Below are 19,169 nucleotides of genomic sequence, written 5' to 3' on the forward strand. Positions count from 1 at the left end.
GCATGTATGGAAAACTGTGACTATCTTAAAACTGTAGATGATATGAATAACAATTGTTTGCTGATCTTACCCTGTATCTCCCTGGATAACCTGCAGTCTGCAAAGGCTGAGTAAGTGGCAGATAGCTTTTGTCATCTCTTATCCAGGCTGTACACTTGTAAGGAAGAGCAGGGATAATCACCTAAATCTAATTAGGGGTTAAAAGAGGCCATGACTGTGATGTGGCAGTGAGACACCTTACTGTATCAATCCTGTTTGCATTAGAAAAATAAGGTTGTCATATTGATTATTCAAATTAGCTTATACTGGCCATGGCTCAATGGCTTGTATTGCAGCTGAAGCTCCTGAAGGTCCCAGCTTTTCAGAGAAGACCTATGCTTATAGCATATCTTATGTGGTGTCTTGTTTGCTAATTTCAGGGGTTTAAAACTAAGACTGGGAGAGTTTTATCATGAGAATTAAGCATTTAAGTGACCATCAGAAAAGGAAGTTGAGCTTTCATGTGTGATGTTTGTGATTGCTGAAAGCTATTAAATGGAGGACAATAAATTTGCTTTAGATCTTTTATGGAAAAATCAGTATTGGAGTTAACAGATCTTGCAGTGTTATGTTTGCGCAGTAATTGATGTTTAGTTCAAAGTCAAATGGAGCTAAAAAGAGTAAAGTAATTACTTTCAGATCAATTCTACATTCAAGAGATAGTAAATTCCCTTGGCTATGACTTTGGGGTCTATATTTTAATCAAAATACCTCATCTACCTGGTGCTGGGCTATTACAGTATTCTCAACTATTCTCAGCACTTGGCTTTTTGTCATTCAACAATTGCAACTGCTGACATCCAGCAAGTGTATAGATGTCCCAGAGGGTGCTAATTTCAGACTTTCTCATTACTGTAGTCATGATAAATGACGTAAGTGCCATACATAGGATGGGCAAAAGTAAAGCCTTTAAAATGACTTTTTTTGGGGTGGTGGTGGTGGTGTGGTGTGTGCTTTTGTAGTATACCAAGAAATACATGGTCGGCTATGTCATATGTACGAAGGCTGGACTTCTGCAGATACTTTTTCCATTGGTTTGTGCAAGTTCTGTCATTGCAGATGTACAAGAAAGTCTACCTTAAATTCCAGATATCAGGCAGAGTTTGCAAATTTTTCTCTATGGTTGAAGCAATTTCACCCATCTTGTATACAGTTTGAACACTTCTGTTTTCCCTAGGTGTTAGTTTTGCTGTATTTCTTTCTGCTGCTGGGCAACAAAATACACACAGCTAACTAAACTGTATTTCCCTGTGTTACATGTGGGTACAAGGCTTTCAACTTTATTTCTAAATTGCTTCAGTTGGTTCTTCCAGTTCTTCCATTATCTGTTGGTATTGGTGTAACAGTTTCCCATCCAAATGCTAACCTTGCAGGCTGACCTTGTTGACTGAAAGCCATAATGAAGGAGTTGTTTATATATATATAAATACATTTATATATATATATTTTTATATATGTAAATTTTATACGTTGTTTGCTTATGTTGTTACAGCATCATCCTGACCTGTTTTGAATTACTGAAATTTATTATGCGCAAATATTCACGTAACTTGTCAATATCTTGCTCGAACAGAAAGTTAAGTAGGTGACTTATCCTGTCATGCCATTGTGTAAAAGACCACTTGGTCCTGACCATTGTTCCATGAATGTGTTTGATTACTTGGAACAGTTCCAGTTTCTGGGGATACTGGCTTCTGGGACTTCTTTGCAAGACATAATAATGTTGTATATAGTGATTATAACTTTCAGCCAATACAGAAAATTTAGAACAAGAGCAAATATTCTAAGGTTTCTGTTGGTGTGCTTGGTTTGTTGTTGTTTCCCCCCCCAGCAATATCAATATGCTATTTCTGTAAATCAGTCCATCAGTCTGCGCAGTCATTCTGTATTCTGAATCTGTTCCATTCTTTTTTCTTAAGTCTGGCTTTAATCTCTTTCAGAGCACAGATACTCCAATATTCTTCAACATGATCTTCTAATAGTAGCAGTAGTTAGAAAAATATTCATGTTACTCTGTTTAACATCAGTAAGACTGTCTAGAATAGATTTCTTAGCGTGAAATAAGACAAATATGAACAGTACTACAATAGAGAAAAATCCTTAGTTCTGGTAGCATTATGGAGAAGCAAAATTGTCTGTTAGTGAACGAGTTGCTTGCTCTAGTGTCTGCTCCTCTTTTGAGAGAATATAAATGCTTGATTCACACACAGGGGCAACTAACTCTGGGATGTCTGCGGCTACCACCTTTAACTGTCTGTCTGACTTTGCTGTAGAAAGTAACATTTTAATGTAAACCAGCACTGCTTTTGGCTTGTCTTAGACCATTGGTCTGTAATGGTTCAGGAAGTCCTTCATAAGCAGCTGAGTAGGCGAGTGCTGGAGGGGATGTGTGATCAGATAAAATCATTTCCATTGCAGAGTTCATTGTTTTGTGTCAATACAAAGTCTGTTGAGTGAGGTCTGTGTAGGTTCAGCATATCTCCTGTCCTAAATGATGTTAAATGAGGTGAACTGAAAAAGGTACAGCTAAAAATATGGGGTTTAAAGTAACTTTTATGGACTAATAAGCATCTAGCTCCCACTTATCTCCCTAGAGGAGACCAAAGAACAGTGCTGCTGAGAACCTGAAATAGGCTTTGCAACGTGTGGCCATGGTTTGTTAGTTAGGATTGTAACTTGAGGTGCTTGTTGGATATTCACTGGGATTTTTTGCAGGTTAGAAATTCTTTCCACCAGAAGCGCTTGCTCGGTTGTGAACCTGATCAGCCACATTTCCAGTTTTCTGTGTGGTCTGTGAATCCTCTAGAAATTGCTGCTGTTGAAGGATCTGGCTGCTTATTTGTTCAGAAGTTGGTTTTGTAGAATGTTTCACTTTTACCTCTAATATTTGCAGGTACACTAGGAAGTGCTGGTTTTAATCTTCAAGTTCCAAATTGCTTCAGATTCAAGTTTCTTTGGAGCCTGCCATGTTTATGGTACTTAATTTTTTCAGGAATCTCTTGGCTTTATATTAGAAAAATAACCTTTGAGGGAAATCTTGGCTGTAGAATGAGACATGTTCTATATTTTTTCTTTTCTTCTAATTTTGATCCACTTGGTGGTAAATCAGTAGTGTGCAATACTAATTATTTTAATTTCATTGAAGGAATGCCAGAATACAAAATGCCAACAAGATTTCTGGTCTAGACTTTGGCTGGCCACTTCTCAGTTTGCTCCATCTTGCAAAGCCAGTCCTGCTCTCCATTTTCACTGGAGACTTTCTTTGTGAGCTACTGGGAATGATAAATGCCAAATAAAATAGATGATGTTAGTCTTTCATGGTAATAAAAGGTCAAAAGCATATTAATGAAAGCAAGCATTTAGGAGAGTGAAATGAACAAGACCAATGTGATGTGGTAAGAACAGTAGACTTAAGGCTTCATACACTTTAATTGTTAAGGAGGTTTTGGTGCAACTCAACCAGCATGAAGTGTTTAGACGGCATTACTGGATGTTTTTTCCATTAGTTGTTTTGTGGGTTTTTTGGTATGTGAGTTGTGGGGTATTTTTTGTGTAAAATATTTTTCAAAAACTATATATAATTATTTGTTGGAACTTGCAGTTTACTTAACTCAGCATAACACTTTGGACATCAAATTCTAGACAGCATCAGTGTTTTCAACATGGGCATAGCGATGTCCTGAAAATACATCTATTGCTTCTGAAGTCTCTCTCTGAGAAGTAGATGTGAAATAAGCACAAGACTAAAAAAAACTTTAGCATTGATTAATTGTTCTCAAATAATAATAGACTTGTAATTTATATAGTCAGAGGCCATTACAAATGCTGGGAGAAAGAAATAACAAATAAGCAAGATACAAACCTATTAGTTATCTAGTGCTGCTGTTGAATTAGTGGAGAGTTGATTGCTCTTGGAATCAAGAGGACTTTTGCCTTGTCTGGTAATTTAAGGAAATTAGCCTGTTCTCTACAATCTCGCGGAAGCTGTATTAGGTACAAATCCACTCTGACTAGGTCCAACAGTGACAGATTTTATTTATTTTTTTTTTGACAACTCTGAAGGTCTTTTACTTGTATATTGGAATGTTATCATCATGATACGCTTCAGCTTCTGGTCATTGATATTGCAGGTATTTCAGAGTGTTTTCACAGATTTGTTAGCAGACAGGTAGCCAGCATTGTTTTGGACTGAATGCTGTAAAAAGTGGGAACATGCTCTAAATAGGACCATGTTAGCGATCCCTGTCAATCTCTTCTTCAAGATCTTCTTCAGGAGCTTCAGTTACCTGGTTTTGATTTGGTTTATTTTTCTAAACTTTCCATTCATTTTGAAGCACTTTCAGGGTGTTTTTTTGTCACTGGCAGTTAGGCTTGGGTTTGGTCAGATATGTTTGAGATTTGCCAATCCATTTTTATTTTTTCTGTTTTCATGAAATATTATTTCTTTCAATTTATTTGTGGCCAAGGAACTAATTTTCTATCAAGCTTGAACAGCTTGAGCTCTACCTTTTTAAATGTTATAAGTTTGTCTTGAAACACAGCCCAACTTGGAAGTTGTTAGTAGAAGATCCATCATTCTTTGTACTGAAAGTCAGACTTTAAAGAAACCTTTTTCATATAGAATATGCTTTCAGAATTCATCTGGGCTTTAACAGAATGGGCTTTTAGAAGTATCTGTGAGTCTTCTGCTTAAAAGGATCTTTGTGATACTCTCCATGGCTTATAAACCTGAAAATATTGAAAAACATGTACAAAATTCCAGCATCATGTAGGATAAGATGCATTTGCATGCTGAGGAGATATAGCAGAGGATGCGAATTGTACCATTCAAAAATAGTTATGGTGTGTTTATTTGAACTGAAAATGGTTGCAGTACCGTAGTGATGGTAAATCATCTGCGTTTATTATTGAAGTGCCTGTATAATTGTGAAACACTGTCTGAAACTCAAGTGTCTTATGACTGGAAATGCTACAAGCTGTGTTAAACCATGACATGGTTAGCCAAAGTAGTTGAGGAGACAGAACCTAAATATTCTGAGATCAAGTAGATCTGTCTTTTTTCAGGAGAAGGAAATTTTTTTACCATGTGTAGGAATGAAAACCTGTGCCTGTCTGACATTTAAATGTATTTTAAACATTTAGAGTATACTCTGAGAGTGCCCTTGTGTTCTTTAGAGAGATAAATTCAGGCCAGATGAAAGAACGTAAAGAAATAAAGCGACAAAATCAAACTGCAGAGGCACAAAGAAGAACAGTGAAAAAGAATTTACAAATTGGATTTTTATACCTCCCAACAGTGATGCTTAAAAAAGCATGAGGTTTCAGTGTGCTAAAATTGGATCAAATGCAGTCATAAGCAGTGGAATTACAGTAAAGTGGCACTTTGTGGGTCTCAGCTGAACTTGACCACGGTTGCCAAAGTGTGCACACATCTTCAGGAGGAATGGAAATGTGAAACTACCTTTCTTAGTCTTTGGCCATAAAATGTCAGTGTCCTAGGATTTGTTGGGTCACCCTGATCTTTCATCGGAGCTGTGGAAATCAATCAGTTGTGAATTCTAGAAATAAATACCTAGCTTTAGTAAAGAATTACCCTGTTTTTTATCTTTACTTTTCACTCTAAATGTCTGGTTTACAGAATGGAGGGTGGTTTAGAGTTTTGTTTGGTTTCCTGTTGTTCATTTTGGGTTTTTTTTTGTGTTTTTACCATGAGGGTGCTGAGGCGCTGGCACAAGTTGCCCAGAGAAGCTGTGGCTGCCCCATCCCTGGCAGTGTTCAAGGCCAGATTGGACAGGCCTTGGAGCAACCTGGTCTAGTGGAAGGTGTCCCTGCCTGTGGCAGGGGGGTTGGAACTTGATGATCTTTAAGATCCCTTCCAACCCAAAACATTCTGTGATTCTATGATATTTATTTTTGTTTTTATTTTTAATTTGTATATTTTTAAGCAGTACCAACATTTTATTGCAGTTGCCTAGAGAGAAAGGAAACACATCCCACATTTCTATGGCATGTTTCTGTGGTTTTTTGGACTGTACTAGTTTTACTTAAAGCCATAACCTGCTGTTTGAAATCCATCTGTTCACTTTCTGTTAATTGGTGTTTTAAGTGCAACATCTTGTGCTCCTTCCAGGCGCTTCCAAAGTGTGTGAACTTTTAATTCATTTTTAGTTTCTTTTCAGGAAAGAGGGACAGTAATGCAGTAAAAAATTACTGTGTTTGACTAGTGCTATGTAAATGACGCATATATTTTTTAGTTTTATTACAGTTTGGTTTTTTTAATTATAAGAATATCTCTGTTTAGAACCTCGAAAGAAACTTGTGAAGTGCAAAGAACAAAACCAAAGCCTGTGAGTTTGCCAGTAATTTCTGCTGTTTAGATTTCTCGTAAAAGAAACCCTTACTATAAAGAAGCATTTGCACTGGGGGTGTGTGGAGGAAGTTTTCTGACTTGTAGTGGTGGATGATAAAGATGATAAAAAATTTCTTTGTAAAGTAAGCAAGTAGTATAAGAAGTGACTGGCAAGGTGGTGGTTTTGAAGAAAATTATTTATGCTGGTGAAAAAAGTAAATAAAATGTATCTACACATGAGTGTTCACAGTGTACTTGTTGGCATTGATTATGGTCAACAGACCTCAGGCTGGATAAGTTTAACTCGGTTAAGATATTAAATATAGAGATTGGCTTTGCTCTGTGAACTAAGATCAATGGGAACTGAAAGAAGGAAAGGAAAAAAGAAAAAAAAAAAAAGGAAAAGATTTAGCGACTTGTTTGTGAAGTTGGTATAGAAGATTTAAATTGTGGCTGTAGAATATTCAGTAATAGAATGTGTAACTGTACAATGCAGGCTAAACATGCAGAGGTAATATCTTACAATAGGAATTTTGAGTAATGAGCAAAAACGTGAAGAGTTTTGGGGTGGTTTGTTTCTTCGTTTTTTTTTTGTTTGGCTTTTTGTTTTATTTTTTATTTTGTCTTTTCGGGAAGATGCATAGAACAGAATAATTTTTTTTAAACAAATTCTAGATTAACTTGTTTCATAGGCAGTGTCTTTAATTGGTAACTTTACTGAATATGCAATGAGGAAGTAGTTATTGTTTCCTTAAACACAATTTTCTTGAGCATTTACTATTTTTTTTGTACAGTTTTTAATTAATTTAGACAGGGATGGATCCTCTCAAATACAAAAAGACGATGTTTCAGTGTGGTGCACTGAGATGTGTATTCTTGAAGTATTCACAAAACATCATTACATAACTTGTTTAATGTGCATAGACAGGTTAAAAAGATCCCCAACCAAACAAAACAGGCTTGGTGTGATTTTTATTTTTTAATTTTTTTTATTAATATTGACAGACTGAGGGCCTGAAGGAATAGAGGAAATGAATGGACACCAATGTATCCAAATATCTCATTTTGCCTAAAAGCAAGTGCCGGCCGATAAATGCCCATAAAGGGATTTCTTTCTTAAGCCCCATGGATTTTTTTTTTAATTTTTTTTTTTTTTTTTTGCAACTTTTTGTGTGAGTTAGAAATGAAAACCATTCATCTACTGCCCCAAAGAACGGCCTTATTGAATGGAATAACAGTGTAATGTACCATTGAAGGCAGGATTGAAAGTGATTATCTTGTTAACTCTTGACAGTTACCGCCAGCTTGAAATAGAACTGGCAGGCTTGATTTGCAAATGAATTAGAGCTTTTTCATTTTGTGCCAGGATCATCTTTTTATATTCTGATATGACAGATGCTATGTTCCATGCTTTTGTTTTTCGGTTTTATACTTGCAAATAAAACCCAAAAGATTATGATAGTAATTTTATTTGCATCTTTTCTCTAGGAGTTTATTCTTTGTCTGGAAGTTTTTAATCTTATATTTTTAAAAAATTTGTTTAAGAATAGTATTGTTCCTACAGAATAAAATTTCATTAGGTTAAGTACAGTAGTAATTGGGTGAATGAGGAGGATTTAGAAGCTTTCTGAAAATGGAAAATTGATTGTACTCAAATTGTTTTATTGCTTAGAACATTTAAATTTTCTCAGTGACTTAGATTTAATGTTCTTTAGTCCTGAGAGTTGAGTGCAGCTGAGGAGAATACCAGTTTTTTAAATATTTATCCTAACAGTATGCTAATAGAAATACATGTGTAATTAGTTTCCAACTTAATGCTGATAAAGTGTGTTTATATTCTGCAGTCATCCAAACACAGATGGTAAGGTGTTAGGTATGATAATTATTGTGCACTCTTTATATGTTCCTCATTAACCTGTAACACTCTTTACTAGTCCGGAGAGTTTTTACTATAGTTATGCTTACCAACATTAAAACTTGCTCTGCTTTGTTTAATATTCAGTGCAGCCTTCTGTGCATTTACACTGCTGGGCTTTTTGCTACTTTTGTAATCTATTTTGTACTTTGAGGCTAATTAGCAACACTTCCTACTACCTCTAATGTCCATTATGGAAATGTTTTCATACACTTTCACCTACAGGATGTGTTTTAATTGAATACCTACTAAATAATATTACAGAAAAGGTAAAACAGGCCAAAGTTGTCTAATTTATTTAAGACTGGTTAACAGAGACAGTGACATTCCAAAGACCGAAGCTTAATTGCTTATGTTTGCTAGGAATGCAAACGTTTGTTAACAAGGTTTTACTCTTTGTGAAGGGAGCCCTGTGCACAGCACAGGACAGAAATCCTCCCAGCCAACCAAAATCCAGGGGAAGTGTGTGTGGGGGGTAACCCAACAAAAAACCTCCAAGGACTTACATCTTCTAAGGTGCTTTGAATTGCCAGGTTTATCTGAGGAATGCCTTGGATTGAAAACCAGGATCCAGAAACCTGCTTTGATAATTTATGGGATTTCCATATCTGACCTGAAGTCTTGGCTCATATTTACCTGAGAAATACTTATGCAGAAAAAGGGTTTGGTCGTTTTTGTTTTTCATTGGGTTTGTTTTTTTTTTCTTGTTTTGTTCCTTGGTTTTTTTTTTTCTGTAGGGTCTATTTGAAAATATTAATTCTATCAACACTGTCTATTCCTCTGTCTTTCCCTCCTGCTCCCCTCTTCCTCGCCTCCCACCCAGTTTAGTTTCAGTATTTATTTAAATTGCATGAAATCTTGAATTTTATTCTGTGAGTCAGGGTTATCTATCCTCCCCCCCCGAATATTTAATAAGGTCTCTTGGGTACTGATTTTTCTTCTCTCTAGGATAACATATTATGGAAATTGTTTCACCTTGTGTCCTATTTAAAGTCCCTGGTTTTAGCATGATTCAATTTACCTTGCATTATATTCTGCTGAGTTCTTCAGCAGCTCCCGGTTATTCTTTATGTGTTTGTGTGCGAGGGTAACTTCTGCTTTTCTTCCTGCTTTTGATAAGTGACCTTCATATGTTCTTCTTGAATCTTTGTTACATTTAAATTTGTTGGTAATTGGCCAAACTTCCTACTGTTTTTTCCCGAGTGAATAAATTATTTGGATGACCAGAGCGAGGGAGCCACAGAGCACTTCACCACCAGCTTTAGAGTGTTTACATTTCAGGATCACTTCCAGATCATTTGAATCTGATATTAAGTAAGAGCAAAACAACATTCCCTACATTTTCAAGAATATCATGGATGCTTTTCCTAGCAAAGTATATGATTTCCTAACCATTTGCTCTTTTAGTTCAGTTTGCTCTGCACAAAAAATTAGAAAGAGAAGCATAAAATTACTAGTTTAGTTATATCTCATCTTGCTGAGCTCTTATGTGCAAAAGAAAATTCTCAGCTAATATTTTATTTGGTTTCTGAATGCTTAGTGCCATCAGAATAACAGCTGGATTGCTGGTGTTTCTGCTGGTGTTTCTTCTCACCCATAGCCTCCCTGATGTTGGCATCACACTGCTAAATTATTTTCACTGATTTATTTTGTAGTAATTTTATTGATTAATTTGATCTCCAGTAATTGAACAAAACAGGATTTTAGATAGAAGGAGCCACAGCTCTTAAAGCCATTACAACTGTGAAGGGATTGTGAGGTTCATGTAGTACTGAGGGTCTTTCTGTAACATGCATAAGTAGTAGATTGCAAAGATTTTTATTTTAGTTATTGGCAGTATGGTTTGCATACATTATTTGGCTACTTTCAAAAAACAACAAAGTGTTATTCTTTCATCTTTGTATAGGAGAGACAGGAGGGAATAGCTTTCTTTTATGGGTTTCTCTTCTTTCCTTTTGTATGTTCCCTTTGACGTCAGTTCCACTTATGGTTACAAAAACAGAGCCTTACTTTTCTTTATAGCCGAGAGTAGCTTAAGTAGTAGTTTTGAAGAGCAACGTGTTTCTTGGAGTTCTGTTTCTTCACATTACATAGTCTTTGCCAGCAGTTCTGCCAGACCACTGGTGTGATATTAGACCAGCTTGTCATCAGAAGTCAATAGGAATTTACCTGTTCAATCAGGACTATCAGAACTGTCCCCTTGAAGGTAGTATTTGAAGGAGAGGACAGGCATGGGGCTTAGATTTTTATGTAATCTTTGTTGTGTCTTTCAAAGCCTACTGAAATAAGTATCTATGGTCTGAAGTCAGATTTGGAAACATTAGGCTATAATTTTACAGAAAACACAACAATATAAAAACCCTATAAAATTTAGTGGAATGTGATGGGGGTACCCATTTCTAAAAACTGTGTCCAGGACACTTTGACTCTGAAGATGAAATTCAAGCTAGTTCAGGGAAAAACTTCAAATATGTAGTACCTTCTGAACAGTCACTGTGCAAATATAATAATTGTGTGATTTTATTCTAGTTGCTGCTGACAGAAAATACTTTTTTCTATGCTAGGCTTTTGTTTTTTTCTGGAATTGAGGAAAGGCATGATCTGGCAATGACTATTTTACTCTGGCTGTTCTGTGAGCTTAAAATTAGTTGGTGAAGCTATTACAGAATATAACATGTTTTAAATGTTTGCGTAAGTGCAGCACAAAATGGTGATAAGGTCACAAGCACATCGTACAGGCTAATCATTCAGTTGTGATTAAGTCGTGTGTATGAGCCCACACAATGTTTTATTCCAAAATGTGCATGTGAGATAAAAGTTAGAAAAACCGTTAAAAGCTTCAAAACCCCCACTCTAGCAGGTTTTGCATTATATGTTTATACTCCTTTGTGTTGCTTGTATTGGTGAGTGTTTAATATATTGTTACCTGCTGAAGTTCATAAAGAAGCTCTGAAGAGATTCAGCTCTTTATTTTAAGGTCATTTATCCAGAATACAAGTGGGGATTGATAACATGCAAAAGAAAATAGTGCGCTACTCCAAGAAAGACCTGTGGGGAAGGCCATTACATGACAGTAAGCAGAGAAGCATGTTAATGTGAGGATAAAGAACAAGAAAACATCAAGTTGTTCCAAGAACATCTTTAACTGTGAGGCTCTTAATCCATGAGGAATACTGGGACAAAAAAGGGATTAATTTAAAATGATACTTGGCACGTTATTGAAAGGATTAGGTGATGTGATTGTTGATTGATCCAAGAAAATTATTAGGGTGAGAAAATCTATGAAAATTATCTGTAACCACTTGGCATAATGCTGCCTGATAAACAACGTTAACATGTTGGCATTCATGAAGAGTGGCGTTAAAAGGCCTTTATTTGAAAGTGTAGTGCAGCCTGACCCGAGATGCTATGTATGACCTTTTTCTTTGCAGCTTATAGTTAATTTTGTGGAACTGGAGGGGATTCTGCCAAAGGCCTTGATAATGATGAGGTGATTTATTTATTCATTTGGCTTCTGAGGAGATAAATCAGGTATTGGGACTGTTTAGCGTGGCGTTCAGGTCACCAAGACAGTCTGGGGCTGGCGCACTTTCCCTGGGAGGGAACCTGGGGGACTGGAGGAGATGGCTCTGAGGGCACTTGACAGCAGATGTACAGCCTGATGAGGAGGGAGGTCACTAAGACTTTTGACTAGATAAAAGGGAAGATGCTCCTGGTGAAGACATTTAATCATAGAATCATAGAATTGTTAGGGTTGGAAAGGACCTTAAGATCATCTAGTTCCTACCCCCCTGCCGTGGGCAGGGACACATAACGCTAAATCATATCACCCAAGGCCTCGTCCAACCTGGCCTTGAACACTGCCAGGGATGGAGCATTCACAGCCTCCCTGGGCAACCTATTCCAGTGCCTCACCACCCTAACAGAAAAGAATTTCCTTCTTATATCCAACCTAAACTTCCCCTGTTTAGTCCCCTGATCACCCTCGTGGCCCTTCTCTGGACTCGTTCCAACAGTTCCATGTCCTTTTTATGTTGAGGACACCAGAACTGCACACAATACTCCAGGTGAGGTCTCACAGGAGCAGAGTAGAGGGGCAGGATCACCTCCTTCGACCTGCTGGTCACGCTCCTTTTAATGCAGCCCAGGATACGGTTGGCTTTCTGGGCTGCAAGCGCACACTGCTGGCTCATGTTCATTTTCTCATCGACCAGCACCCCCAAGTCCTTCTCCGCAGGGCTGCTCAAATCAGCAAGACGAGTTGCCCAAGGAGGCTGGATAAAACCCTGAGCGGCCTGGTCTGGCCTTAGACCTGACCTCCTGTGAGCAGGCTTTAGGGCTACAGACCTACAGAGACTCTTCGACCTGAATTATCCCATTTTATCCAGAGTTACAGATAATCCATAGAATTATTCTATGGCCTATGGATTCTAACAGAAAAGCTATAGCAAAGAATAGTATTAACTACAAATATAAGGAAAGTATTGAGTTGATAACAACTTGAGAGGAAATTAAGAACAAGACTGGTTAGTTTTCATTTGGAATACGTTCTTGAAATTGCAGAATACTCCAGCAAGTGCTAGTGAGTATTCTTAGTTTAGTTTACTGGCAAACGAACTAGCACTAATAAGTTAACACTATCTCAACTGGTTATCTGTGCTGTGGTTTTCAGTAATTGAAAAGCTAGGTCCACTTGCTTAATGGAATACCTGGCTTGGAATACCTGACCTTGTTACAGGTCCCTCATGACCATGATTCAAATGTAGCTGCATTTTTTTCCCCTGGCATTACCAAAAGCTAACATGGATTAGCATGAGAATTACTATTTTTAATGTACAATTTTAAAATATATATATGTGCATCAGCTAGTATTTTACAGCACAAAGACTTGACTGTAGTGGGGAAACGCATTTCCAGAGCTTCTCTGGTGGAAAGTATTGACTCAGGAATAAAACCAAACTTGCCTAACAAACCAAAAGAATAAATGTGGTGCACTGGGCACAGGAGGAAAGGAAAATAAGTATCTTGTTGGGACCTGTGTGGTGTAAAAATTGAATAAAACATTAATACTTTATAATGATACAGAATTAATGTAACTTTCTTACGGTGTTCCTTTATAGAAGTATTATAACACTGGATGTGCATAAAACCGCCCTTGACTTTTGTTTGTGGTGTTTTACAGTACGAATGATTAAGGTATTTGGTAGACGTCTAAGGTTATGTGTTAAAACGAGCTGTAGCAACAGATCTGATTTTGCATAGCACAGAATTTGAAATATAGCATTAACAGGAGTATTATTTGTATAATTATTTTTTAACTGGGAAGATAAAATTATGCCCTGGCTTCACTAGTTGTCGCCATTGATTGATGCACGGCCGCCTCCAGCTGGAAGGAGATTTTCATTGGAAGTGACAGGTGCCACAGGGTTTATTTAGGACAACCTCAACCTTGTCCTGGTTAGTTTGATAATGTTTGCCTTATGTATGTTCAACCGCTGTATTTCCTGCGTTAGAGCCTTGCGTTACACCAATATTGCTATCTGTGCTGCCTCAACTACAAATTGGATGAACAGCCAGTGACACTTTTTCAATATTATTGCATTAAACCAAGTGGATTTTGATTGATAACCTAATATTCAACTAATGCAAAACATCAATCATGGCAAGTATATTAATTATTTAATATTGCAGTCTAATTCAGAAATCGATGCGCTGCATGAGGGAAAGGGAAACTTACTGTTCCCAGAAGACCTAAGACAGGGAATGATTAAAAAAAAAACCCAACCCTGCTGTACTCTTGTGTGTTAGTTCGATACAAATCTTTATTCATTTGCCAATAATCTCTTCGCATTTTCCACTTCAGGACCTTTTTTATCAGTTTTGAGGCCTATAATTGAATTAAGTCTGCTTTCAGCACAGGGAAAAAGGAGCTGCACAAATATTGATGAAGTCATGACACGGATGGCGCAGGAGACAGAACACTAACAGGGCAGGTTTTATACCAGTAGTTGGGAGCATCTGTATCTTGGATCCTGCTTCCAAAGTAATTTAATTATTTAAGGTCATTTAGCACCTCAAAAATAGATGTGCGAGATTATTTCTATTTAAATATTGTCTGAACACAATAATAAGTTCTGGTTTGAGAATATAGAATAGTTGTGTAAGGAAAGTGCATCTTTTTCTGTTGCTTCATTCATGATACATTCAAGTAGAACAAAGGTACATAGCAGACTTTTTTGAAAGCTTTATAAAATCATAAATAAAAACTTTGTGTGAAAAGTCCAAAATACTGTACAGCAAGGTGGTAAAATGCATACTTTAATGTAGCTTTATTCAGTATCTAGTAAAATTTCATACATATAATCATTTTTTGGTGTAACTTCCCATTATACCTTTCCCAGCCTGTAGCAAGCACTAAAGAGAATGGAAGCCTCATTCTCACACACTTGGAGGAATGAGGAATTTGATTGGGTCTCTTGCTCCTGTAGTTTGATATTTTTGAATAATTTGTTGAAAAAAAAATAAAATAAATACATATTACACTGAAACCCTTGTGGGGTGGTTTCTCCTTGTTTGCCATTGTTGTAGCACATCTTCCTCAAGAGGTACAGTTACATTTCTTGGAAGCAGGTGGAACCTGAAGTCGACGAAAGCAGAAACTAGCCTCCTTATTTAGTAGCTTGGGATTAAGGATTTTAAAATTTGTTTTGCTTCAAATTTCTTTCAGGCTAATTTTTTGTGTGTATCAGGATTTGTTAAGGAATAATTTTCACTCTGAATTCTCCTTGCTTTTCAGTGTTTTTACTCTGATAAATTGGTCCATTTTTTTTGCAGCTGTCTTTATGCAACATTACTTCTCATTTTTGTATCTGTGCATTTGTATGTTTTTCAGCTGTCAGGAGTCAAGTGCAAAGTTTCACTATGATTGCCATGACCTTGTTAGTTATTATACAATTTATTCAGTCTGTCACCTTTGTAAATAGTCACAGAGTTTTATTACTAAAGTAGTGGCAAAACAGAACCATGACTCACTGAATGTGGATTTGATAAATTGCATTCTGTATGGTCTTGTTTTATTATTTTCAGTATGAATAGTGGAATAATTGTGTTAAAAGTGTTGTTTTTAAATGCCTGTCCTTTTGCATGGCTGGAGTTTATAGCAATTTCCAGGCAGGTAAAATTTGAGGTTTTAAACCTGTAGCTGTGCATTAGGTTAATTAATATAGTTAATACTCTTTAGGTGTTGCAGTGATTAAGATATTAAAAGATTTTACATACTCAAGAAATTACATCACTTTGACATTTCTGAGTTAAAAATAAATCGTTGTAGACAAGGGTTTAGCAACTATTTAGAACTTTTGTTCTTCTCTTACAGGGACTCTGGAAACATCAAAGCTGGATTAGAACATCTGGTAAGTTTTAATTTTCTCTTGAACATTTGCATCATCTTTGATATCTGCATTCCAAATGAACACTTTTGAATGAGCTTTGAATACCTTGAATTGAGAAAGTCAACCATTTCCCAGAGGGTCAGCTTACTGTTATTATGTGAAGGCACTTACATTTTCATTTATCTTACCATTTCAAGGGAATTTTAATTTTTTTAAATTACTTTTTTTGATGTAGAGATGAAATAAAATGGACTACAATCCTTGGATTGATGATTGTCTTAATTATAAACAAAAATTGTTTGGTGTTGGATTTTTGGCATATCCTGATCTGAAAACAACAAACTTGTGATTAAAAAAAAAAAAAAAAGACACACCACCAAATATTGCATGCATAAATATGGTACATGTTAGTAATTTGCAGTCTTTGAAAGAAGTGCATAGCTTTGTTTTGTTCTCTTGTCTTTGCTTTATGAATAATGTATTGACTTAAATTCCATTCAGTGCTGCAATAGAAAATAATAATTGAGGTGCAAAATATTTTTGGTTTAAGTAAGCATATTAAAACCGCAAGTTATGGCAAAGCATACTTAACATTAAAAACTAATCAGTTGATCAAAACTGGAAAAAATACAATATTGTCACAAGTCTGAAACTCATTGAGCCTAGGATGCTAGTATCAGCAATCATCAGAACATTAAGTAGTTCATCTTAACAGATTTTTAAATCCCATTAAATCAAAATATTTGATATTAATGGCATGTATATCTCAGTACATCATGAGAAGTGTTTAAATTAATGTTTAATTTTTTTATATAGAAATATTATATACTGTTCTATACGCGTGTTAAAGTAATATCATAGTGTATTGCAAGAACTTTTGAAAAAAAGATTGCTGTTCTGTTGTTGCTTTTGATTTTGGGAGTCACTTGGGAAATATGATTTGTAGGAGCTTGTGTACCAATATCTTCTTGGAGTAACAGCAGGATGAAAAGGATGTATATTCCGGCATAGTTGTCAATAGTTTCCCCTTTATAATGGTGGCATATTAAAAGTTCCATTGCAACTAGTACTTTGAATCTGTAAATAGAATAAATAGCTGAGTGTTATGAATAGTTCTTGGAGCAGTTTGAAAATTAATCTTGTTTGCTAGTTCCATTGGTATCCTGCATGCTAGTTGAATCTCTTAAATTTTTAAAATGTTTCATTCCTCTCTAGTGTCAGGTCGTTGTAATCTGTTGGGTTCAGAGAATTTTTCTAATGCATTATAAAGATGCTGTAGTCTTGACAGATGACCATGATGGGTACTTTTTCTAAATTGGGAGTGCTGCGATAGTGAGAGCTGCGGGTCTGATTTATAATGTCACCTTACCCCGGCAGGTGAGGGAGAAGAGGCTCGGTGGGTTTTGCGTAGTGGGAATAGGTGGACCAGGAGTGGGGTGCACTGATTTTAAGGGCTTCTCTGGGATTTGTGGAAAATGAGCTGGAAAGGTTCTCTGCAGAGTAATGCTGCCTTAACTTCTTTGCAGGGTAACTTGCTATATATTGGAATAAAAATTTAACTTCATTAAATGTGTTAGCTGCTTTGTATTTCTCTGAAAGATGTGTCAAAACCCTCCAGGTCTGAGAATTCTGTGATTTTAGGGAATGGGTATTCTGGGAATGGGTATTCAAGGAAATTAACTGTTTCCCAAGACACCCAGAGATGGGAGTATTCATGCTGGAAACTGTTGTATAGCTCAGCATTTTCAGATAGGTTTTTATAATTGACTTGGTAATCTGTTATCTAATCCCTTTGGTAAAAAGGGGTGTTTTACAGTTTGGGATATAATCTTTATGGGGTCTGTATGTTCCCATTTATCTGTGTGCATATCCCATTCAATTGATTGAAGCATATTTCACTGCTTACCCATGTTTCAGTAGATCCTGCCATCCTGGTATCTAGCATCTAGCAACACACCAGAGTGAAATAAAATAGTATATCAACTGTTGTTAAAAATAAAAAAGGTCCTTTCCAACCCTAACCATTCTACGATTCCATGATTTGGAAATGCTTCCAGTTTAAAAACATGCTCTTATAAACAGAAATACTGGTTTTGTAGATTGGAGAACTATCCAGCAGGTCCATGTGCCTGTTTCTCGATTAGTGAGAGCTGGCCCTCCTGGAGGATCTGTGCCAGTTGCTGCTGCTGGGTGGAAGGTCTATCTGGTCTGTCTGCCTTTCCATGTGTGTGCCACAGCTGTACTCCTTCCTGACCACCAGGACTTAGGTCAGCTCAGAAGCATTTATTCAAAGAATTTGGGTGGTTATTTGCTGAATTACTCAGCAATTCCTTTCTAAATAACAAATTTTAACAAACTGGTGAAACCTTGTCATAGAGGATTATATATCGGCAGCCCTGAATAGGTCCTGTTTTCTATTAATAGCTCTTCCTAGTAAGAAACATGGAGCCTTCCTTGTGGTTTATTCATTAGAGACGCCTCATTTGTGTCTTTTATATAACATTTCAAAGCAATAACCTGCTTGTCCTTGTGGTCAAGCAGCAGAGTCTCTCAGTTTTAAATGGTGAAGGGCAACCTGTCATTAATAGCTTGTTTAGCCCATCAGCGGTTTGTAAGAATATAGTTATTGTCTGCCAAGAATGCAGGCACTCCCCATGTTAATCAATAACCCCCAACAGGTATGGATCACGCTCTTGTGAAGCTGACTGTCGCAGTGCTTGTGCATAGCTCTGCCAAGGACGCTGCTGGAGATCACTGTTTACACTTCTAATTGCATAATGTCTCATAGGTAGCATATATTGAGGTCACTGATTCATAACTAATATTGCTTAACTCTGTCTGGCAGCTCCTTGGGGTTTTTAAAGAGATCTTTGTTAGAATAATTTAAATAACCAACCAGCCAACAAACAAAAAATCAAACAAAAAACCCAATAACCAAAACAACACCCCCCAAAAAAAAAACAACACAAGCAAACAAAAAAAAAAAAAGGGCCCTCTTTTGTCCAGAAAGTGTTAATATTCATTTACTAGGCATCACTATCTTTTTCCTTGCAGCTTGAGTTTAGTGGTTGACCTCTCACTGATTTCTACTGGCTTAGTTTCAGACTTCTGGTGGTTACAGCTCAGTGGTCCTAGGATGGCTACTGGACAATGTCTAATAGAATTGTTGGCTTTCTAATGAGCTATAAAACCAAGCAGCCAATTATTTGTGTTCACAAACAATTAATTAACACTCTTAATATGAGTAATTATGTTTATCTTGGTATCCTGGCAAAATTCCATGCTGGTCAATTATATTCTGCAAGCTTGAATTCCCTCTTAGTGAAGAAGCATCAGGCTGAATAGATGGTTGGGTTTTTTTTTCCTATTGAAATTCTATTTAATTGAAAATGAGATTTTTTTTCCCCACAACCTTTTATATATATATGTATATATGTGTGTCTGTGTGTATATTACTAAATATTCCTTTCTCACA

The 19,169-nt window shown here is 36.5% G+C and overlaps 1 protein-coding gene across 4 annotated transcripts in view; it reads left to right on the forward strand.

Moving 5' to 3' along the window:
* RSRC1 (arginine and serine rich coiled-coil 1) overlaps positions 1-19,169 on the forward strand; it is a 169,314-nt gene that overhangs the window by 57,981 nt on the left and 92,164 nt on the right. For all 4 annotated transcript variants that reach the window (XM_062603456.1, XM_062603460.1, XM_062603458.1 and 1 more), the window contains one exon: positions 15,679-15,715. In XM_062603456.1, the coding sequence (XP_062459440.1) occupies positions 15,679-15,715 (37 nt within the window). The remainder of the gene's footprint in view (positions 1-15,678; positions 15,716-19,169) is intronic.

Source organism: Pezoporus occidentalis, unplaced genomic scaffold (assembly GCF_034315485.1).
Source record: "Pezoporus occidentalis ecotype Australia unplaced genomic scaffold, CSIRO_AGI_Poc_V1 ctg8, whole genome shotgun sequence".
NCBI lineage: Eukaryota > Metazoa > Chordata > Aves > Psittaciformes > Psittacidae > Pezoporus > Pezoporus occidentalis.